This window comes from Diadema antillarum, unplaced genomic scaffold (genome assembly GCF_040938485.1).
Source record: "Diadema antillarum isolate AM-2024a unplaced genomic scaffold, OU_Dant_1.0 scf00000072, whole genome shotgun sequence".
NCBI lineage: Eukaryota > Metazoa > Echinodermata > Echinoidea > Diadematoida > Diadematidae > Diadema > Diadema antillarum.
The window spans coordinates 1,935,364-1,960,022 of record NW_027270961.1 but is presented as its reverse complement, the minus strand read 5'-3'; the positions used below and the strand labels follow the sequence as shown (position 1 = coordinate 1,960,022).

Sequence of the window (24,659 nt, the reverse complement as noted above, 5' to 3'; positions counted from 1 at the left end):
AACATGCACTGCTCTGACTTCCATGCTTACATTATGGGCCTATATATAACTTTATTTAGCAAGGAAGTTGCTTTGCAGGACTATGTTCATGCCTTCTTTGTTTTTTAAAACTCTGAATCTTATTTGAATTATGTGTTTGTAAAGGTCAACTTGATGCAGCGGAGTCATCCTCAAGAGAAACAAAAGCTTTATTACCACCACTTAAAGGTGAGACTTGGCTTTTGTAGGCAAGATATGCAGTGACTAATAATTCTGCACTTACTGTCATTTGAAGTTTCCTTTCTTTTATGTATTTTCTTAATGCTATCATTTTAACACTTATTTGTTTCAAAACAGCTAGTTTCCATTTAGTGAGAGGTCTGTTCATGTTTGAACATGATCTCTCTCATGCACTATTTGTATTTATAAAATTGGCTTTAGAATCTCTGCAGTCTGATTGGTCAATTATTATGCATGGATTTTTACTGATCCACGCTGAGCTATGTGTCCGGTAAAATCCGAACACATGGCTCAAGCCTCTTTTAGTGTTGTAGGTGTGGTGGACATTTGTTGGGGAAAAAGTTGAATTTCATTAATTTACGGCCCATTTTATAAAATGTATTATACACAGGCCCATTTCATGGATCGGTGAGAGTTGGGTGCTCTTGTTTAACCTTTGAAACAGTCTAAAACCCACTCTCTGCGCTCGTGGGTTTAAACAGTCACAAAGTTAAACTCGCACATCCAATTCTCACCGATTCACTCTGTCCTGTGCATCATTTGTATACTGCCAAATCAACTACAGTCATCCCTAATTTCAAGACTGGGTTCAGTGTTTGCCCTGAATGAAACCGAAGTATAAGCAAACACTGCAAGTTTGGTGTGGCCAGAAATGATAAGATGTACTGCTTTGGCTCAGTATTTGTAAGTGATTTGTACAAATGACAACAGACTTACCAGAAAAATATGCTGAAAATTCAGAAACTTTTGCAGCATGAAAGTTTTGCGAATTGGAGCCAGCAGTCTTGTTTGCAGCATGGACTTTCACTAATTGTCGACCACAAAACAATTACAAGTGTACTACTTGTACTGGTTTGGTAATACGGGGATTTGTTGAACACACACTGTTGGTAGATATAAAACACACAACACAAATAAATGCATACTACTGAACACGCATAGTTGAAAACAAGCAAAAACCCCCCCCCCCAAAAAAAAACCCAACTAAAAACAAAACAAAACAATGTGCACTACTAGTACACATATTAGTACAAGAACTTGAACATTGTATGTCATTATACTGGCATTCAATGCATTGAGTAGACAAAAACTTTCATGAGAATTTTACTTTCGCAAATCTTGGCTCCTTGCAAAGTTTCAAACATGCAGAAATTTATGGTATTACAGTACGTATATCAAAATACTCAGCACAGAGGTGTATGCTATAGACAAGATCTTTTGGTTGCACTTTGCATGTGTAGTAATGCTCCACTTATTTTTTATACCAAGTGCTCATCAAAAGGCCACATAGACATCACATAGAATTATATGTTGTGTTTGCAGTTCTTAATCAGTGTGTGACGTATGGTTTTGACTATCACTAGTCTCACCACCAGATTGTATGGCCCAATTCACAGAGGTAGTTTAAATCAAGTCTGTGATTTAAAGTTAGTCTGTGGACAAAAACAAGTGTGAAATGGGTGTACCTTGCTCATGTATGTGTTAGCATGCATTCATTGGATGTCTGTTTCTATACACAATGTGCCATGCACATTTATGCAATCAAAATTTGCATTCTCCATGGACTAGAATCAAACTACCTTGGCAAATTTGGGCTCAGGAGTCTCTAACATATTTTGACTTTGTAATAAAAGATACGCGCTGCATCTCACATTTATGACACTAAATTGTTTCTTTCTTTGAGAAAGCCATAACTGAGTTTAATTTCATTGCTGTATATATAACACTATATATCTAAGCACGTTTTACTCTGGTTTTGTGCACCATTATAATTTTAATGCAACACGATGATCTAACTTCTTCTAATCCATGTCTGCATTTCACTTTGAACTGACGCACAGAGCAACTAAAACAGGAATCTGAGCTTGTCAAAAAGCAAAGTCACGACATAGAAAGCTTGCAAAGTAAGTCACTCTTCTACAAATGGCTACGTGATTTATTTGTTGTCTTGTCTCATTATGAGGATTTATTCAATAGCAGGTTTAGAAAAGCCAAATTTTTAATTCAAAGTTTTGCGCCTTAAGCAAATTAGTCATGTGGAATTGGCACATTACAAGTACCCTGTATTACTATTATTATTATTTTATTTTTTTATTATTGTTATTATTATTGTTATTATTATTATCATTTTATTTTTTTTTAATTATTGTTATTATTTTTAAATTATTATTATTATTATTATTATTATTATTATTATTATTATTATTATTATTATTATTGTTATTCTTCTTCTTCTTATTATTATTATTATTATTATTATTATTATTATTATTATTATTACTATTACTATTACTATTATTATTATTATCATTATTGAAGTTCCAATTTTTCCTGAATGAGGAACAGGCTCGACTTGTTGATGTCACTCATTAATAGACTTAAAACAGTAATCAGATATTTTGTTGACGAAATACTCATAGAAGATGTATCGTATTTATATGGCATTCATGCTGTACATTATACTTTTTGTCTCCCCTGTTCATTTGATTCATATATGTGATTAATTATTGAATTATTATTCATTTGAGCTAATCATGATTTATTACTGTGATTTGTTTAAATTGAATGATCCTAAACCTATGTCTTAATGTCTCTTCTCGATACCAGGAAAACTAGTAGAAACAAGTGGAACAGCAAGCAACACACAAAATGAACTAGAAACATGTAAAGGTAAATACTACAGATACTTCAAGTAATTTATGATTAAGCCAGTCATTATCGTGTAATATGATGATATGAGGTTTTGTGATCCCTTGCCTTGTTTTATCAGAAAACAAAGGTCACACATTGTCCAGGCTGAACAGTTATCTTTCAGAAAATGCTTGAGTTGCCAATTTGTAACTTTCTATGGTTGTGCCTCAAAGGGGAGACTAGTGTGTTAAGTGAGAGCGGGTATTGCTTGGGGCTCATCGTTGTCTACTTACAGCAGTCCCATTGGCGTGCCAATGCCTTGTTGTAGACTGTAGAAACAGTGCTCAAGATTCTTTAAGGCCCAATGTCATATCTTTCATGTGAAATGAAGTAAAGGCCATAACACCACTGGTGAAATGAAGGTGTAATCAAAGTACCACAGTCCCCAATGATTATTCAACACCAGTGCAATTTGTAGATGCGTAGACATTATTTCAGGGAAGATAAATCTGTGATAAGCAGATGAATAGCATGTTTGAGAGAACTAGCGAATGACTGAAAAATTGTCAGTGTAATGCAAGGGGGGAAAAAATACCTAGGTAAAATATACTGTGTAATTGAAGATTAGAGGAGACATGTTTTATAAATGCTGATAGTTGTGTAGCGACTTGTGTGTTCTGTCATGATGTGAAGAGATGCCATGTAATAAAATTAGATAGTTGTGTGGTAGATATGCTTTATATACATACTAGACAGCAGCTTGGCCCCTGAGAACTGTTTGCGAGAAACCTTTAAAGGGATCATATAGTTTTGGTTGAGACCTAATTTCAGGTTTCTAACATATTTTGGTGAGATAATGAGAAATCTCTTGTGGAATATGAACGAACATGCAATTCCATGAGGAATTAGATGTTTATTTGATGAAAATTGGTTTTGAAATGGCTGAGATATCTAATACAGAGCGATTCTAATAAAGTGTTGGACCCACATTTTATTACGATCGCTTTGTTTTACTTTATTTTTGGATGTTTCAGTCATTCCAAACCCGATTTTTGTCAAATAAACTTTGAATTCCTCTTAGAATGGTATGCTCTGTACTATTTCATAAGTATTTTCTTGGTATCTCGCAAAAAGTTAGAAGCCCAATTCTCATCTCCACCAATACTGTACCATCCCTTTAACTCACTGTCATTTCCCCCTGCTTCAGTCCGCATCCGAGCCCTGTCTGATGATCTGGAGAGAGAGAGGCAGTCTCGGCAGAAGCTGGAGAAAGAGGTGGCCCTGGTGAGCTCCTTACAGCAGGAGCTGGCTGGGGAGAAGAGGGAGAAGGAGAGACTAGAGGCAGAGACCAGGCAGCTGCAGCTGAAGGTGACCCAGCTAGAGAAACAGCAGGAAAGCAGGAATGTACTAGGTAAATTATTTTTCTCTACGAATCTTGTTGTGCTCTTTTTTTCCTCTTTTTTTTAGGGGGGGGGGAGGGGGCCAGTCTGCATTTCCTTTGGTGTGCTTTGTTTATCTGTTAACCCAAATATTTGTACACTAAAAAAATGTATTAGATATTTGATTTTATATAACACCGAGATAGATCCTAGTCATTTGATTGGTTGTTTGCTATTGATCATTCATCCCATTTTACTTTTACGTCATCATTCGTGCAATTGAGGCTCCATTTGCTGTGCAGTCTTGGATCCATATGATTTGCTCCATTGCACACACGCCAAGAGCCCAGCACACTACCCATGTAAAACGCTTGCATTTGCAGTGTGTGTAGGCGACAGCGTGCTAGCGTAAAGCGCTCAGTGAGCGGCTCCTCGATCTCAGATCCCACACATTCTCTCTTGTTTCTAAATTCATAAAACATCAAATGACAAGAATCTATTTTAGGTGTTATATAAAACAAATAATAAATGTTTTTCATTCGTGCAATGGACAGAATATTTCATTTGGTGAAAGATGAAATATTCTGTCCATCGCACTCATAAACATTCATTATTTGTATAATATCATTAAAGATGTTTGATTGTTTTAGTAGGACCGTCGTGTCACAAGGCCAGAGTGGGTTTGTTAAACTCATTGCATCCAAGGTGAGGGGAAATTTTAAGCGCCACCAAAGGACCTTGGCAAGTTATGATTATGAGCTTGAGCACATATAGGATTAAGCAGTGGCTAGATTCCGACGTTGGTAGACTTGTGGTATCTCTGTAATAAACTATCACTGAAGGACTCGTTTGCAAATCTCAAGAAAGCTTTCACACTGACATGAACATGTCAAACAAGGTTTTGCTCTGGCCTTCATCTCATGGAGATTGCATCCTGATCAGGCAATTGACCAGTGTGTGACATCTTTCGTACATGCCTGCATTTCTCCGTGTAGATGAGAAGAAGATGTCCGAAGGTGAGGATCTGAAAACCAAGATGGCAGCCTTGGAGACAGATCTCAAAAGGTGAGAAAGAGACAAGTCTGTCTCATGTTGTACCTCTTCCTTTGTCGGACTTGTAAAGAGAAAGACATCATTTCAGTGTAGTAGTCTTTGTTATGGCCCTGTGACCCTATTCTTGTATGCACAGTCCCTTGAAAGGTAATGTCCTGTGGAAAAAGCCTGCCATAAGTAATGAAAAAATACAGTTTAAGCACCTCGCAAGTTTATATCTTTCCTCAGAGTGCAGTTACCAAATGGAGTGGGTGTGAGAGAGAAGCCAGCATGTAGTTGAAATATTTTGATGAGATATCTTATTTCTTGCCCTTATTTGTACTTTTCTACATTCAAAGTAAGTGTGAAATCATTGTGATATCTGTGTATTCTTACAATAACTCTTTTGAACATCTACTTTCACGTCTATGATATCTGTATAATTTGAAAAGATGGTCTCCATCATCACTGTCTTGAACTTTTCTGCTCAAGATATTTAAACGTTTGTTTGCATGTTTGTGTGTTTCTCAAACCTGCAAATTACTTTGGCTGTTAGCACCGATCAGTGTACTCTCATTGAATCTTTTACTGCTTGTGCTGAATGAAGATTCAATTTGAATTTGATGATTTGATTACGAACCATTCTCCACGTCTCCCCTGTCAGCTCCCAGCAGGAGAGAAGTCAGATGAGCCGGGAGGTGGAGAGACTGGAGCTCCTCGTCAAAGAGGCGGAGTTTGAGAGAAGGAGATTGGCAGACTCCAGGAAGAGGGAGACGAACAGACAGGTGGATGACCTTAGGACGGAGAGAGATGACCTCCAGAGACAGGTATGTGACTGACCTTCACTGCCCCTCTCTGGTCTCGGACATTCAAGGACCTATGCAATGCAAACCCACGTTGATTCGTGTTGATTTATAACATCCTGATCATCAATTATGGGGCTAAGAGAATATCTAAATATGTGCCATGTATTTTATAATAATTTTTTTCTATTTCTTTTTTTTTTTAAATAGATTACTTGCATACATCTTTCAAAAAAACAACAACTTCCAAACCAAGATTCTGTTATTATCTGCCAATAGCTGCTTAAATACTTACATGATTAACAAAAGACATTGCATGGAAACATACAAGTTATGCTCATTCTTGGGAAAAGTGCATTCCAATGTCTCTTTCTAATCATGGTGTTGACCTCATGGCCACCAACATTGTGGCCAGTCACAATCAGGGACTGGGTATGAATAAGTGTCCAACCATCAGCTGGAAGAATCATAACATACCCTTAGATTTTTTTGGATGGCTATTTTCATACTATATGCATTAGTGTGACTGATTTAGTTTGATGTCTATTTACTGACCACAGCTGACCAAAGCAGAGGAAGCATTAGAGAGGCTACGGGCCGGACCACAGGATGACCGCTCGGAAGTGGACGGCCTGAGGCAACGTCTGGAAAATGTTACCATGGAACTGACCAAGGCAAAGGCAAATAATGCAGTAAGTTGCCCTGTTTTGTACCAGTATCCACCGGTACTACGGCTTACTCCGATCAAGATTGGAGAAGAATCAGAGCAGGAAATCATTAGAATCTCAGAACTCTCATCAAGTAAATTTCCATGTTGCAAATTTAGCCTTTTTGGTTGTGAATTAAACCTACCCAGCTGGTAATTGTTCTAGTTTTGATTGTTGCAGAGTTTGTCTAGATTTCAACTATGGTCTTAACCTATTGTGTAGATTTTCCTCTAGATTCAGACCTCTGCTATCAAGCCTGGTTGATGGTTAGCTAAATTACAAGGCATGGTGGTATACAAGTCATGTTCTATGTAAAAACTGGTTTGAATTAATGTTAGTGTGGGGAGTATGGGATACCATGTCAGAAAATATTTACAAGACTGTCGTGACAGCACAATGGTAGTTGTTTGGTTCTCACAAATTCACTTGTTGCAGAAAGCAGTGCTACATACTATGGCAGCAGCAAGATAGTTATGTTTTAGGCTAAAATTTGATGATCTGTTCTCAATCTTTTTCGTCTGACACATACTGTAAAACACAGTATTTTCACGGCATGAAATTTTTGCGAATTGGAGCCAACGGTCTTTTTCGCGGCATGAAATTTTTGTAAGTTTCCTCTCACATTCAATGCGTATAGTGTTGACAAGAACTTTCATGTTCATTTTAATTTTGCATATCTTGGCTCTCGCGACATTCGCAAAATTAGAATGCACGCGAACATTCCTCGTTTTACAATAGTAGTATTCTACCCACAAAGGTACATGGAAGTGTCTTTCAATGAAAACTGTCAGGTGCAAGGTCACTGAATCTTGTCTTGATGAGTTATCTGTGTACTGTGTACGCTATAATTTTCGCGTACATAAATTTTCGCGAATTGCCGCTGTCACACATTTTCGCGAGTGGTTAAATTTGCGATTGGGGGACCAGAGAAAATATGAAGTGGCAAAGAAAGTGTGAATTTTCAACTTACTAGCAAATAAGAATGATACTAGTTATACACTGCATGAAAAAGACTTGCCAAACTCTGCAAACTAGTAAGTTAGAATTCAACATTTTTGAAGTGGTTAAGTCCATCGCGCTAGATTTCTGACGAGTGGTCCCCTTGCGATAATGGATTGGCTCTCTACAGTATTCGTAAGTAGACGTGGACGTGCGTAAACAAGCTTAGCCAGTATGGTCTGTTCGGTAAGCCGTGACACGGTATACTAGTACTGAAATGTTCGTATCATCAAGGCAAGGGATTCATTTTGGAAGGTAAAATTTTCGCGTGTTGTTAATTTCGCGAATAGCTCCCGACTCGCAAAATTCGCGAAAATAAAACCCCCGCGAAATATATAGCGTATACAGTATGTGATCTCCTGGATCCAGTTAATCTGGAGCCATGCTGTTTGGATGATGCATGGTCATCATTGCAATGTATTAACATCCTTGATTCTGTCTCCGTACTCCCCACCAGATGGCTCAGATGAGGTGGTTGCCCGTCTCCGTCATCATCATAGCCATCATAGCAGCTGTCTCCCAGAGTATCCTCGCCATGTGGATGGAAGTATGACCTCGTCTGAAACATCGGCAGTGAGGCAAGAAAGTGCGACAGAGACACGTTATCACACATCGCCATCATCCCCTTATCGTCTCTCCTCCTCAATTGACCGAGGACAAGGATGAGAATTTTATTCTCATTGTGAAGAGGGGTGCCTGATGCTGTGTGAAATGGTCACTTGTGAATATCCATGCGTGTCAGATGAAATAGTAAATACGATGTACAGAAATCTTTTATGATTGAATGTGAATGCAGACCCTTTTGGTCGTGACGTCTCTTTGTGTAGATTCATGCATCACCAGAGGGTGGCAAGATTGGTCTATTTAATAGTGGCCACTTGAGAAATCAGATATGTTTTTATACAGGTGGTATATAGGGCAGGTATTACTGTACGCTGTAATGGGTAAAATACTATATCGCATTGTTATGTGGCAGTGCATTCATACGTTATCTTGAGTCACCTTCACCCTTCTTTGTCCCATGAGATTACGCAATGTGCAAATTCTGCAAATACTTGATCGTGGTTTTGTGTGTGTTCTCCAATATGTTGAAGTGTTGGCCCTAATGTGTGAGCATATGTATGACATTTCAAGTTTTTTTGTTAATGTCACTTATCTTGGAACAGACAGAATGGAAGCATTTGACCATTGCATCTGGGAAATTCAATCCGAGGTGATCCCCTTTGGTTGTTAGTGGAAGAGTGGCAGTTAACCCCTTCCAACAACCCTCCCACCCCCTACCCCGCGGCCTCAGCCCCCGTGTACTGTGATTAATACGGGTGGAAGTCATAGGTGGCAAAACTTTATCCAGCTGAATAGAAAGTGATATCCTCTTCGCTTTCTTCTTGCTGTGTGTTCAGTACTACATCAAACTTTAACTTTTTTTGCCATTACCAGTTCGTCCATGGCATCCTTTGTAGCCGTACTTTAAGTGTTCAGTCCATAAAACCATGTCATTCCCGTAGGGGGCTTTGGCAGTGGTATCCTTCCCCCCTCCCCTCCCCCACGCGACTCCTCTGTCACATTTAACCCCCCAACCGGAAGGGTGGATTCTACGTCAAAGCTGTGGTGAGAAGCATGTGAACAATTTGAGAGACATGTGCTTCAGTCAATGTGACAATGGAGAGATATATTTGTTGTGAATCTGGCTGTGTAGAGAACTGTAGCAGACAGCTATTGTTTGTTGCAGCCCCGAACTTTGAAAAGTAGAAACCATGTTTTGGGTGATGAGCACTGTTAGGTGTACCCACTCAGTTTACTGTGATGTATGGTAAGCTTTACTTCCTTGTTGTGAAAGTCAGAGCTGTGTTTTCTTTTGTCTTTTGATGCTTGTTATCATCCGTAGATATTTTGAATTAGGTCAATGCTTCTTGTGCCGTTGTATTTGTGTGTTTTGATTTGCTGCATCTACCATGTTGGCCAACAAGCTACAAATCAGGTAAAACTCATCCAGTATGGACTGATGAATGTATGTTAAATATAAGTTTGCATGGTGCAGTTGTGTGTGTGTGATTATTTTTGTTTCATGAAAAAAAAAAGGCCTAAGGCAGGATGTAAGGAAACTGAAAATTAAACATTTCAAGACAACAATTGTATACTGGTATCACCTGTATTCGTTGCTTTAGCTCTTTAGTGATTTCTAATAGGAATCTTATAAAGTGCAGCTGATGATCAACATTTATTGAATCAAAGTGTAATTTAGTCTCCCTGATTTTTTACTTGAAATGAAAAAGGATTTTCTTGAATTGTGATCTGATTTGGGATTCCCCTTCCGTCATTCTCTCCCTCTCCTCCCCCACCCCCTTCTCCCGATTCCAGCTACCCTGGTACTTGCATATCTGCCTGCATCCAGGACTTTGTATGCATAATCATTGTTCAAATGTGGTTCTCAAAGTTGAACCCAGTCAGACAGTCAACAATATGTATCAATGCAGTTTACACTTTAACTCCTTCACAGGCTTGCATTGTCACCCCCCCCCCCCCCCACCAACCCTCGAGAATATTTGCTTCCTGCTCTGATGGGCCTCGTGTCTATATATATATATATATATATATATAATGATATAGGACACACACAGGTGGCATGCTCCCATGTCCAATGGCTGAAACCACAGCTTAGATATAGGGTTACCATTACAACAAGAATTCGACCGTAAAATGGATTCAGAAGTATTTGATTTTTATTGCTAGCTGTACTATAATTACTTGGCATTATCACTCATGATACAGAGTGATATGATATGATTTTCAGTTTTTCTTTTTTTTTTTCATAGGATTGCAGAAGTGTCAGTATGTCGCCAGTAACTCCCTCAAAAAGTTAAGAAAGAGTGAAGAAAGAAAATGGGATTGTATATCTTGTGATCTTCATTTATGTTGATAAGTCAAGAATCTTCAATCCATTCCAGAGCAGATGTTCTCACTATCTCAAACTCATATGATTGTTGTGTGTGTCCGACACCTTGCACTGAATAGAAGACATGTACATGAAATACACGTGTTGCAGGTGCCGAGTCTTGTGAGGTTTGACTGTAGCAATACAACATATATTTTATATACTTCTCCAGTCATATACTACACCTATCAATTATGCAGTTTCCCAGCGAAGGGGGCCAGATCAGACCATACAGTATAGGAGCCATATGTCAGCATCAAAAAGTGCTGCTTTTTAGTCTTTTGGGATGAAGGCCATGCTAGTTTGAAGAGAATAAAGGCAGTTACTGTACCCGTAAAGCAAACTGAAGAATGAATGAAACAAGTGTCAGGGAGATTCTTGAGCTGCAAGGAGATTTCTTAGCAGTGTTTAGAAATAAGTTGTTTGGCAAGTGGAGTTTACCGCTTGCTTTATGAAATCATTCAGAGATGACAATGTCATATCTGTGATGATTGAGAGTGAGGTTTGCAGTTTGGATAAATGTAAGAATGCCATTTAAGAATTGCCAACTGAAGGATAGGACCAACAAACTGTTGAGAGGGGAAAGCGTTTCAGATCCCATCATTACTCAAGATCAAATTATTTTTATGAAGTCTTTGTGAAAACTGATATCATAATGTGGCCCACAAACAGGCAACTTACTGTGTCTCAGAGAGTTCATGTCGTCTTTTTTTGTCGAGCTGACATTAACTTTTCCAGCTTGGTGAGGATGTATTAAACCTCAAGATATCCCGCCCGCCATGTGATTTGCATCCTAAGATTATTGCAGCCTGCAGATGTCAGATCTACCTGTATTTAAAACTATTTTGACACCTTGCAGATGCAATGGTGTTGACCAATCAGACCGCTCTTAACGAGTCTGTAAATAATCCAGGTCTTTGTGTAGTTTTGGAGCATATTGTTCTTGAAATTTATTTGGTGCAAACTATGTGCATAACGAGACGGTAAATATACTTTTCATGGAATCAAAGGTGGTTTCTAGTCTTGTTTTAACATCTGGTGTTGAGTAATATCTCAACAAGATATTACAGATAATTGTATATTTGTTCAGAGTTTCAAGAAACCTAAAGTACTGATATTTGCAATGTTATCCAAATTAATATATATTTTGAATATGTCTGTGTCATCTCAACTATTTTAAATATGATATAGCGAAATAATAGCAGATCTGAACATATGAGGTAGGTGAATAAGACGATGGATGATAGTATGCAAGATGTTGTAGATCAGGTATGAAGGTAAATATTTCATTTGTAATCCTTGACCTGGAAATTCTCTTCGTGTGTATGCAGTATGACAAATTAAAGAGAATGAGAGAAAGAGAGAGAGAGATGATTCCAGTAACATAAAAAAAAAAAATACTACTACTACTGTGAATTCTGTTTTTGTGTTTCCATGGTAACTGGATTGTGCTGGAGGAGTCAGTAGAGTTAGGTTAAGGTTGAGCTACATGAGGAAAACAATGGACAGATTATGTTTGTGTCATCTGTTAATCATCTATGATAACATCAATGAGGACCTCTATACCTGGTATGCAATTCAGTTCTTTTCGTCACCCTCGCTTAATTCATGATGAAGGAAAACTTTGTGTTTCGTAGTTAGGCAAGGAAATACATTATGCAAATGGTGTTCATGTACATTTCTAACAAATCTAGGTAGAGATATTGAAATTCCACCTTGTAATATGAGTAGGAATATCATTTTATATTGTTTGTGCCATCCACAATGCATACAATAGATGGCTGATGCTCATCCAAATAGCCACGTAGGATCATGTTTTCATGTCAGTATGATGTACAAATATCTCTGCATATTGCACTGAATCTTATTTTGTTTTTGTTTCATATGCTGATCTTTTTGTCAAAAAAGCTATTGTTTTTAATAGGAAAGCTGTGTTTGTATTTATTGTTTATGCCGTTTAAGTGTGTTTTGTTATGATATGTAAAAAACTCAGCAAGCAAGCAAAACATCGACTGATCAATCAAAAATTAATAGAAGAATGTCATGCCAGGAATTCTACCAGTTGTTTCTTATCAAAGTTTACCAAGTTTTCAAACACATACTGCGGTATCAACATCATGAGAATTTTTCAAATGGCTAGTGGTTTTGTTTTGATTAGTTTTATTTTGTTTGTTTATAACATAGAAAATTTAAGAATGAATATATAAGATCCAAAATCCCTGGGGTATATCAACAAGCAGGTGTATGTATTGAACAATTTTCATATTTTGTTTCAATTTGCTGAACATGCAGCATATGTAAAAGAAACAAAGAGTATTACTGTAGCAATGCGTATCAAGAAATTGCAGTATCTTTACCTCTAAGTTTTCTTTGGGCCAGTTGAAATTCGATAGCATGCAGCTTTACTTCTGATGATTACCAAAAGAATAGAAAGCCTCATGCAGTAAGAATTTTGTATTGTGTTTTTTTAAGTTTTTCATATATTAGAAAGCTGACAAAACTATTCAGAAGTCTTAAGTACTAACGGACCTACGGGGATATATACATAGACATACACTGGGCATGTCTCATGATAGATACAGTGATTCATGACATTACAGGGTTTGTTGCCAAATTCACCTGAAAAATGGTTTTCTTCAGGGTAAAAGCTCACTGTGGAAAATCACTTAAAATGCAAAACAAGTTGTACCTCAGTCATGTAGATTTAAAAAAATGGCACATGTATCTTCATTTATTATTTTTATAGATTTACCATCAGAAAGAGGCATTTTTTTTTTCAAATTAATTTGCTAATCATAACTTCAGTGGCTCTTTTTTTTCAGTTGTCATGAATTTATTGAAGCTGTTTGGGAAGAAAAAGACATAAGTATACTTCTCTTTAAATGTACTAGATGTAACCATCAGAACTTGTTATGAAGCTAAGATTAAGCAGGAATCTATTGGTATTCAGAGGTATTTATCTCGTGATATGGTTGGTATATATCCCAACAAGCTCCCACTAGCACTCGACTCTCACTCTCATCCGTTTTCAGTAGTTCATAACTCGTTTAGTCTTCCAATGTTGATTCGGTATAAAAAGGAGAAGAACTCGTGTACACAGAGACCACAATTTGTTTCTAGTGCAGTGCGGAAGAAAAATGTTTCATTCGTTATCAATAACCATTAAATATTTTCTACAAAATATCTTGAGTGCTGATGTTATCTTTTGTGGTTGATGAGGCTGATGTTGATGACGCCGATGATGACGATGATTGTGATTGAAGGTTGATGACAGCAGTAATGATAGTGACAATTTGACAATCATATATTTTGGCACTGTAATACTGATACAGATTCATAACATACATTTTTCTTTTAAGATATATGATATCTGCTACTCGGGTCATAGAGATCCTTATGCTTATGATCTTTGTGACATCTTTTCTGCACAACTCTGCATGAAGATAGTTAAGAGCACAGATTACATGGTAACAGAAAAATTTCATCTTTACACTTCAGAAAAAACATTTGCTTGAAATGAAGAAATCCGTGTATTATTAACTGAGATAAAGTCATTCACTTTTTGCAAGTGATAAAAGTTTATTTGGGGTTTTTGTGTCATTTTTCCCCTTCTTTTTTTTATGAACATGGTAAAATCCAGTGCTCTCAATCATACCATTTTGTACACAGTGCTTTAAAAATCTTGCCATCACACGATTTTCAAATATTAAGCTGTACTTGGTTTATTCACACTGATGACATTCTATATTTGATATGCATGATGCACAAGTGAATGAGTGGTGAACTTGCATCACACAATGTAGCAGGCTCAGGTATGACGTGTGTGTAGATGTGCCGATTATGATATGCAGGGACAAAATTCCAGACAGTTGTGGGTCAAAGGTCACTTCCCATATTTAACCATAATTTGTTGACTGAGAATGACAAGGATGTTAAGTTGCCACTACAGACATAGTGTTTGAGGCACCATAATGCCCTTCTCATTCTAAGCTGACAAATTTTACTCACTAATTTGTAGCAGCAAATTGCTTTTGGAGCAAGGATTAAAGTGAAAGGAAAATCATGTGATGAAAGTACAGGGTCTGATTTCATTTCAAGCCATAACTTCAGGTAAGAATGTTGGTTACATGTAGTAATTTTATAGGAAGGATAGAAATACATGTATGTACACATATCCGCAAAATAGATGGTCAAGTCAAATGAACTTAAACAAAAGATCACACCTGTGCTTCAGTGGTGATTGTGTGAGCAGGGGCATCACCAGCTTTTTTCAAGGGGGTGCGTTTATATTTCTTGTTGCACTTCCGGGTTTCATCAGCTAACAAGCAATTAAAAGAAAAGGCCTTCAGCGCAACTTTCTGATTCCACTTACGGGTTTCTTCAGCTGACAAGCAAGCAAAAATATCTGAGCTGTATGCGCTTTCCTGTCGGCACTTTACGGCTACCGTAGCAGCCCGTTGGGTGTTTTGGCTCTATGGAAAGTTCAGCACCTCTGGGGTTGCTACATTTTCCTCTGAATGAACATAGCACCTGCCATCGCCAGCGCAGCGCGCGTGACCGTCTACCCGCCGCCGGTAACGTGAACGGCATGCATGCAGGCAGGTAGAGTATAGCACACGACGCCGCGCCGCTGCTGCCGTATAGTACCTGAGTGCAGTGGCGATGGTAAACAACTTGCGTTGCATGTAGATCTACGTCGCGCAGCACGTATCTTGAAAAAGGACTGGCATCTTCTGCAAGTTTTTCATCCACAAATTACAAGAGTATCTGTAATCATTTGACTTACTGCGTATCGTATGAGGATTCGCATGATTACTCCACTGGATTTGTGTTCCTGCAGCGTCGAGTGTCCGCGGCAGTAATTGAAGAAGATTCGCTCGGTGGTGCCTCCCTAACCTACAACGAATCAGGTGGCAGCTCTTTCGGGGATCCTCCCACCACGAGCCGACAGACCTCACACTCGCACTCCCAGCCCGTTGCGAGACTCCGCTGCATCTTGATCTATGATTTTAACTGGTAACTAGACCTGGCTACGTCGAGCTCAGTCGATTTTTGTTGCGCATGATCTGATGATTCCACTCAATTTCCTTCACGACTGTTACCATATCATTTTAACATTAGATACCTACACTTGTTTTGACATAAATTTAGTTTTTTAGCTTTTAAATCTGATATTTATTGATGACAAGCAATCATAAATTTATTAAAATTGACTCGATCCCGGAAAAGACTGTCGCCACAATTGCACAAACTTACAAAGGTCTGACACGTTAGATCTAACATTAGATCTATCTGGAAACCCTTTCTTTAGTAGCATATTATTATTAGTCTAATTAAGTTTATATTCCACATACTAAGAGAATGTTGCAATAGGATTGGTCCAGAGCTGATCACGTGATGAAGCGTAGTTTTGCCCGTCACATCACCTGAGAAGAAAACTTCGTTACACTCTGACTATGTTGATAGTCCCTTTTGTTTCGCTGATCTCCACACAGTCCACACAGTCCTAACGCAAGATGAGTACGCACGAAATAAAAGTGCGTTGCACTGTGGACTATCATGTGACCTAGGTCACTTGATAGTATTAGTACACAGTGCAGCGCACTGTCATTTCAGTGCCGCGCGGTGCGCGCAGCAAATTCATTGTTTTGTCATCTACGCGCACACGTAGCCTAAGCCCTAAGGATACCTAAAGACAGCTAAAACGGTTTCAGATGTGGAATAAAATGGGAATTTCTAGGACCCTAGATGTGGAATATAAAGCAAAATCAACTTTTAGTTTCAAGCAATGAGACAAACTATCACTTCCTCGGCGATCTGAATGTGTACGCTATCTTTCCTCAGCTGCGCTTCGGAAAGATAGCTACATCTAGATCGCCTCGGAAGTGATAGTTTGTCCCATCACCTTCACCAACGTTGATTAAAAATAACCCATTGAAGACTAGTCCCGAGTATACTCGGGCAGGTGTCTATGGGAAATGCGTTACTGTTTTATAGCAAAATCAGCTCATCCTCGACGGGTTACTGATTAGGAATAGATGCATTTCCATGACCATGGTACGTACATACTACATCCTACCCACTGTTGCCTCGTTTCAGTAATGTTCTAGAGGATCTTGGGGAGAGGTTGACCGAAAGATCGGTCAGGTCTGTAGGCTATCTGGTCGACGGGGATATGTTCCATGGAGACTGCGTCTGGCTTCATGGATTCCCCTCCTTGGCTATAGATAGGAGAGCTGATAAAGTAAAAAAAAAAAAAAATTATTACAAGACTTCTACGGACAGACAGATTTTTCTGTCTGGGGAGAGGTAGGTAACTAAATTATATGTGATACACAGTCCTGTCACTGTACACAAGTTGCTTGGCACGGCATCTGGTCAGGCTAGGGGAGAGGCAAATTTAAATTAACCAACGCTTGTCTTTACTTTCGTAATTTCAAAATTGAAAGATGGTGGAAATCACGTGAAGAAGAATTTGATCAGTGGCCACTGTTCACATTTTTACAAATACAATAATGAGACTTTGCCGATTTAATTACTGTAGCAAGTCACAATTAACTCATATTTCAAGACATATCAGATCTACAACTGTACTTGTATTACTGTTGACTGAATGAAGTGAATCAGGATTTTTCCTGTTTTGCTGTGATTGAAATCAACATGACAAACAGCAAGATTCCAAGAAGTAATTTTCATGACTGTATATGAGTGTAGATTACTGGAAGTTCTTGAATAAGAGGCGAGGCATGTACATGTTTTTCTTTTTATACAAGAGGCATACCAGATGTACATACTTGTACATGTATCACTAGGGCACTATAGCGATCAACCGTGATAGAGGTAAAGAACTCATGTTTTGAAGGTGAATAAAAAAGTGAAAATGTTGAAGATGATATCATTGGGAAACAAGATTAACAAAATTCAGTGTTGATCAAAGCTAAATCACTAGATTAATAAGATATATGGAAACTACTTTGTATCCATTTATCTAAAATGTGGATTGACTTGTCAGCTGTCTAGCTTCAAGCAAAGTTAGGTCAAGCAATGTGTAAACAACTTGGCAACTATGACTGGTAGGATGATTAGAAAGAATCACCCAGGGAAGTAATATCATTCATGAGGATTGTTCTATTTTTCAGATTTGTATTTTATATTTCTATTTATTAAAATTCAATAAGCTACTTGTATCTCTTTATATACAGAGCAATCACAGCACTCCGATTCAAGAGCATCATACGAATGTACAACCGACTGAAAAGAAGCAAGTTGTACAGTTGATATTTAGAACTACACCCTCCGTGCGTTTCACCTTCATGTCCTACACTGCTCGTCAGATGACACAAACAAGACTGGGAAATAGGCCGATTCTTTGCCAGGTGTTGTGTGTGAATGAACCTTTGTGAACCACCCCACGTTAGAGCCACTCTGTGCGACAGATGATCGAAGAACACTCATTTGTCCTTGGTGTAGATGGTTGCCAGTGAACTGCCGTCATCATGGCTGTGTTTGAAAACAAGAAGACATCTAAGCTAACTCTGGATGATACGATACCCCTCACATGTACCATCGAAGCAGCTCAGAATGTAGAGAGCCACATAGTAAGTATACGTTCCATCTGGTTTGGGGCTCTCGTGTTATCGTCATTTGTGTTAGTTGTCATAGGTTCTATTCTTTTCTTTAAAAATGTGTGCAATTAATTTGTTGATGTAAGATACCTACATTGTCACTTTTCACCTTAGAGACAGGGCTGGCGAAGCGTTTTCAAAAGGGGGGGGGGCCACTTTCAGGTTTCATGAGCTAACAAGCAAAAAAAAAAAAAAAGGTCCTCAGCTCATCTTTCTCCTTCCACTTCCAGGTTTCTTCACCTGACAAGCAAAAAAAAAAAAATAACACAAAAGGTCTTCAGCGGAAAAACATAACCTTACCAGACTCACACTTCAAGATTGCTATCTATTTTCTTTTTAGTGCCACTTTTGTACATGTACTTCCGAGTTTAAAAAAGTGTGGGGGGGGGGGGGGGCCCAAAGTGATGACACCTTATGTATTCCTTTGTATGGTGCACAAAAGTGGGGGGGGGGGGGGGTCCTGAGCCCCCCTGGCCCCCCCCCCCCCCCCCCAGTTCCGCCGGCCATGAGAGAGAGAGAGAGAGAAAAAAAGTAATTATGATGACCGCAAAAAAGAGACGGAGCAAGGCTGAACAGTAACTTTTTCTTGTGGTGGCCTGACATGGAAATTTGATGGCCCAATTGGGCCACCGAAACACATCTTTTCTCAAAAAGTGGTGGCCTGACATGTATTTCTGGTGGCCCGGGAGCAACCGGGCAACCAGGCCACAGCCTACGTCGAGCCCTGCAGAGTAGATTGACTTCTTAAAAGAGACTTGAATTCCCGATTCAAAATTCATTAAATTTCCATGGCAACCCTTACTTTTCCAAGCAACCAAAACATTGCTGATTATTGGAATTAAGCTTGTATCGAATGTTCAGTAAGCAGAGAAAGTCCTTAGAGTTTGAATTCATGTCAAAGAACCTTGCATAGAATATGTAGACTTGTACAAAATCTTGTATTTTTTTTTCTTTAATTGTTTATTTGATGTAAGGATGATAATGACAGTTCTTGCACAGCACAGTACTGACTGGAGTAGAATTGGTTCCATGACATTTGCTCAGGGGACTGCAGCAATTGCTCCCATGAAATGTCTGCATGCTAAGCCAAACATAAAGCCTGCCCACAAACATAACCCTAACCCTAATCCTAATCCTCACATCAAAATAAACCTAAAACCCTATCACAACCTTAACTCTAACCCCAAGAAAATAGGACCGGAGCGATTGTTGCAATGAGCAAATGATGTGTCATCAGTGGAATTACTACAATCCATATACAGTGTAATATGCTCTAGGAACATGAAAAGACTAACAAGTAATACATAAATTTGTAGATTGTCACAGCATGAATAGTTTAAATATGAATTAAAGTAGCCTTCAAAAAGAGTGGTTTTTAAAAGTGATTTGAAATGCTTAGTGGAATTTGCCATTCAAATAAGGTGGAATGGAATTCCACCAACAGAGAAAGCTCACTGTAAAACTGTGTACCGGTATAGATCTAATACAGCAATTGCAATTGTACATTTCTCACTTGAACATTAGTGTACTTAACCAGTAATTCCTGCAAACATGATAAGAACTCACCATTTACATGTAGGCAGTGATGAGTGGTCGTTTTTTAATTTTGCGTTTTATGATTATATCCAGACCACATGACTAACCTGACAACCTGTATACCTTGCGGCAAAATGGGTTATCAATGAATATTTCTTTGTTCTAGAAATAAGTCTGTGACTGAATTTGGAATAATCTGGAAATTTTGTAAGTGATATTCAGCAAAGAACAAGGGCCTCTAGAAATTTATTATCAGTGCCTGTATTATGAAACTGACAGAACCTCTGAACCTCATGGCATACCAATATCAGGTGTATGAACAAAAGATCCTGCTACTTTACATCAACTACAACTTTTATGTTGCCTATTCCTCAGACGATGGAGCTAGTAGCGCCCTGCTCAGACAGAGCAAGATGCTTTTGATAATTTAAATCTGTCCTAGTGCATTGTCTGTACGTTGTAGTCAATCTCAGTGATGCTGAACTGTAATTGTTCACTTAAAATTCTTGAATCATCCTTGATATGTATACACAAAGTTAGCTCTTCCAGGGTCATCTGAAATGATATTGCTGAGCTCCAAACATGTTAATCAGTGTGTGTCTGTTGAAACTCACTGTGCCCCATGTGACACTGCATGCACCATACCCTCACTACATGTAATGTCATCCAACATAAGTTATTGATTGAATCACAAATGCTTCGTTAATCAAACAAGGCTGCACAGAATTAAAATTACATAGGGTGTCCCAGAGAATGAAATCATGATGTATGTTTGAATGCATTTTTTTTTTTTTTTTTGCAAAGTACAGGTGAACTCACTACATATGTGAGGAAGGTTTGCTATACGTTTACAAGGCCAATTTTGTTTTGCTTTGCAAGTGCTGCAGAAATATTTCTGTCTGAATTTTACCGAGAAGACAGAAAAAAAAAGAAAAAAGAAGAAAAAAATGATCTTGCTAGAGAGTGTAATGGCATTAATATTCAGGATAAATCATATTACAGGTATTAGATGATAATGGTTTGAATATAAATCCCTACGAAGATGAGAAAGATGTTCCACATTAAATATTGTGCTTTTGACCAAGTCTGATAATTATACGAAATTGATAGCTTGGAAAACTAAGCTGTACAAGGAAATTTTCATACCACATACTCTTGCTTATGAGATATGATTTTGCATTCAAAGCAAGTCAAATTGGTGTTCAGTTTTCATCTGTATGTATAGATTGTAACCTAAAGAAAATCATACAGACGAAATGAGATTTCATGATTACCATACAACAGTTGTTATCTAAGTTCATGATAGTGACTGGAGCATAACTCCAACTTAGGATGGTAAAGTGATATATTGCAAAGTATAGACAAGGCAATATTTTTTTTTTTTTTGTCTACAGAACTGTACAACACATCATTTTATTCTAGCCCTGTTTGCAGCAAATCAAATTGTGGAATTACTGTATATTACCTGATCCAATGTCACATCACAGTTTACAATATAACAATTTTGATCATTACTGCATTGGTCATGTGATTGTATTATGGTTAATAATAAAAAGTATAAAAAATGTATACCACTGAATATACATGTATGATAGGGCCTCAAGCTGCTCAACCAATGAATTATGATGTATCATGACATCATGCAAAGCATTCAAATTCCCTTGGAGACATGGCACCATTTTAAGAGGAGATTTTTGTTGTTGTTCAGTTTCTAATGATTATCATCAATGACAAAGGAAACACTTCAAGGCAGACCTGTGTACTGTATGTACTGTACAGCAAAGATTTGTGAATATGATCATGAAATGTTTTCTAATGGATACTTTGACTAGGTAACATGCATGACTGCACAAGATTCTATCATAATTCCAAGCCCTTTTAAAAGACTACAATTACCAGAAAGATTGGAAATTATCTTTTCCATTGAAATGATGAAATTGAAAATTTTAAACCAGGTAAACATTACATTCTACGCATGTACTGAAAACCCATATTGACCCACAATCACGTACAATGCAATATATACATAAACGTGTAAACTTGATGCTCGGATGTCAGTACTGTAGTGTGTACTTACTTGAAATGTCCTGAAGCCCTTTTTACACTTGTGCTTCTTAACCCCGTACTTTCTCTGACCCAGGACTATCGTTAATCCCGTACCAATTTTTTCAGCTTTTTACACTCGCCAATAAATCCCGTACTAAGCTCTTGTTCCGGGCTAAAGAGAAAACTGACCTTTTTACACTCATATAATTTTCTTAGTCCCGTACACTCGCTTGCTTGGCACCGCAATTGAGGGATTAGCACCGCAATTGTGGTGCTAACCCTGCTTTTTTACAGGGCCAGATAGTACGGGATTATCGGTGGGGCTGGCCCACTTTGGTAAAAACATGTGTAAACAGAAAGTGGGCAAAGGAAAGTCCGGTACCAACGATGAGGCTAAGGCCCCCCCCCCCCCCCCCTTAGCCCCACCGTTGGTATGGGACTAAGCAAACATTTGTAAGTGTAGAAAGTGCTTATGATCTCGTTCTAATATCTTATTTTCTTTCCTGTTCTTTTTCCCAAAGGATTATGTAATGAGAGTTCAGAGGGGTCCCAATCCAGAACACAGCTGGCAGGTAAGTTGTGTGGCTTACATCATCTCTTAATATCAACAGCTCCCTCCAGCACTCATTCATTAGGTTTACATGACACTTCTAATCTTTAAGATTATTAAATCCCAAGTTTTAAACATGGATGATTAGCTTATAGTTTTAAACATTGATGATTAGCTTATAGTTTTAAACTGTGGGTACTGATGCATATCCACATGACACCTACACTTTAAGGTTCAATTTTCAAGCAAGAGTCCCAAACAATCATAGAACTGGAAGAAATACAAACATGCTAAACTACAAGCTTATCATCGAAGTTTAAACTTCAAGTTAATCTTAAAGATTAGAAATGTCATAGGAAACTAACTATAAGCTCTTATCAAGTGCTCTCTTCAACACATCATTGCCTCCTGTCATTCGAGTCTGCATGGGGGTAGGGGGGATCCATGTTCTAAGCCACTAGTGTATCAACAGCACCGGTGTCTGATTTTCACTTTGCGTCTAACTGGGCCCCCGTCAAGATTCTCATTTTGTATTACACCCGACGCAGAGAGATAGATTGTGCATTGCTTGCAGGTGTCTGAACTTGCAACCTTTTGAACATAAGTGGGGCGCTCTGTTCCAAAGCCAGAAACATATTGGCATAATTGCAAAATTGTTTGGTGAATTTTGCTTGGAGGGATACAGCATACAAGTAGTTAGGGGTACAGACAGACTATCTGAGTGTATTGAGTCATTCTTAGTGAGTCATGGATGTGACATCAGTGCCTGAGTATGACATTAATGCTTTTATAGGTCTTTATTATGAAAATGTAATAGTCAAGGCTTTTGTCGTGCAATTGAGTATGAGGACAATGCATATGACCAGCCATGTTACAACATTGTTTAGTTTTGTCTGAACAATTTATGAGAAAAAGAAATAGAATATAGGAATGGAAATTGTGTTAATCTTAAGTGAAAACATCATGTTTCCCAAGTAAAAAAGAGTTGCATTATTTAAAGCAAATGCATGTATTGCATTTTAAAGAGTTTTGGCAATGTTTAAGAAGATTAATTTCCTTCTAATATGTTTGGGGGTGGGGGATAAAATTTTCAAAGTGTGATGGAAATTTTGAATAAGACGTTGCAAAGAAGAGCATGACTTTCTGTTATTACTCAGTGATATTGTCATACCTCAGACTACTTGTAAAATTGTGTATCATCATGTGTGCATGGTCTTTCTGTGCATCACATTTGTTCTTGTCATTAATTGACACCGAAAAATAATATTAGGTGGGCTGCGTTTGCATATTACCAGGCTTTCTTTCTGTTAAGTTTTGGTATGGTTTCTTTTTTCATATTACAGTAAGATCATCAAGTCATTAACATGCAGTATGGGATGTGATTTCTGGAAATGCTTTTCTTCAATTTGCTGAAATTCATAATGCAGGAAGGTCTTATTCATGTTTAACATAATGATTGCAATCCTAGTATGTTGGCACCATCCTCTGTCTTTCATACACATTTCCCACATCTACGAATATATTCAAAATCTGCCAGCCCCTCGATGAATCCTTTGATTTGAGAAGCTTACTCGCAGACTTAGTGCCTGGGTGTTTAACCTCAGCCTGTCTGGAGAATCATTTCCTATTTGAGTTCCCAGATTTACAGGACGTGATATATGGTCTGGCATAGCACCAGGAAAAGAGAGAAAAGGTCGGCAGATTACACCTCATTCATGGTAAAGACGATCTGAATGTGTCCTACTCAATGTGTAAGGGACAAGGAAGTATCAAAGAAACATTAGTTAAGACTGAAATTCTGTTAGTAGAATAATTCAAAAATATGTATTTTCTAGTCTGAAGAAAAGATCAATTTGTCTTTTTAGTTTCACCCATCAGCCGATATACTGCACAAGCTGAAATTTTTGTAGTGATTCTGTTTTCGTGAATTTCGCAAATTGCCTTTGAACCGCAAAAATTACAAGTGAATATCAACACTATGTGAAAACAATAGTGTGTGAAAAATGTCATTCACAAAAAAAATAAAACCTACTCAAAAAACAAAAAAAATCGAGCCATGCCAGCACGAGATTGCGCGTAACTAGTAACTATAGTACACCATGGTAGGTCTATCACATTGCGTGGTCCATAATGTAGCGATAACTGAGGCATAACAACATGCTAGTACAGTGCTTTGAATACAAGACACACTACATGTACT

The 24,659-nt window shown here is 38.0% G+C and overlaps 2 protein-coding genes across 2 annotated transcripts in view; both read left to right on the top strand.

Moving 5' to 3' along the window:
* Positions 1-8,396, top strand: part of LOC139717149 (uncharacterized) — a 52,391-nt gene extending 43,995 nt beyond the window's left edge. The window contains exons 15-22 of the mRNA XM_071628650.1: positions 145-207; positions 2,061-2,123; positions 2,827-2,889; positions 4,058-4,261; positions 5,225-5,294; positions 5,926-6,088; positions 6,625-6,756; positions 8,228-8,396. Of these exons, the coding sequence (XP_071484751.1) occupies positions 145-207; positions 2,061-2,123; positions 2,827-2,889; positions 4,058-4,261; positions 5,225-5,294; positions 5,926-6,088; positions 6,625-6,756; positions 8,228-8,323 (854 nt within the window). The 3' untranslated portion in view covers positions 8,324-8,396. The remainder of the gene's footprint in view (positions 1-144; positions 208-2,060; positions 2,124-2,826; positions 2,890-4,057; positions 4,262-5,224; positions 5,295-5,925; positions 6,089-6,624; positions 6,757-8,227) is intronic.
* A 9,524-nt stretch (positions 8,397-17,920) lies between these two features.
* The window catches only part of LOC139717221 (PX domain-containing protein kinase-like protein), a 48,012-nt gene continuing 41,273 nt past the window's right edge, over positions 17,921-24,659 (top strand). The window contains exons 1-2 of the mRNA XM_071628724.1: positions 17,921-18,300; positions 22,431-22,481. Coding sequence (XP_071484825.1) covers positions 18,199-18,300; positions 22,431-22,481 — 153 coding nt within the window. The 5' untranslated portion in view covers positions 17,921-18,198. The remainder of the gene's footprint in view (positions 18,301-22,430; positions 22,482-24,659) is intronic.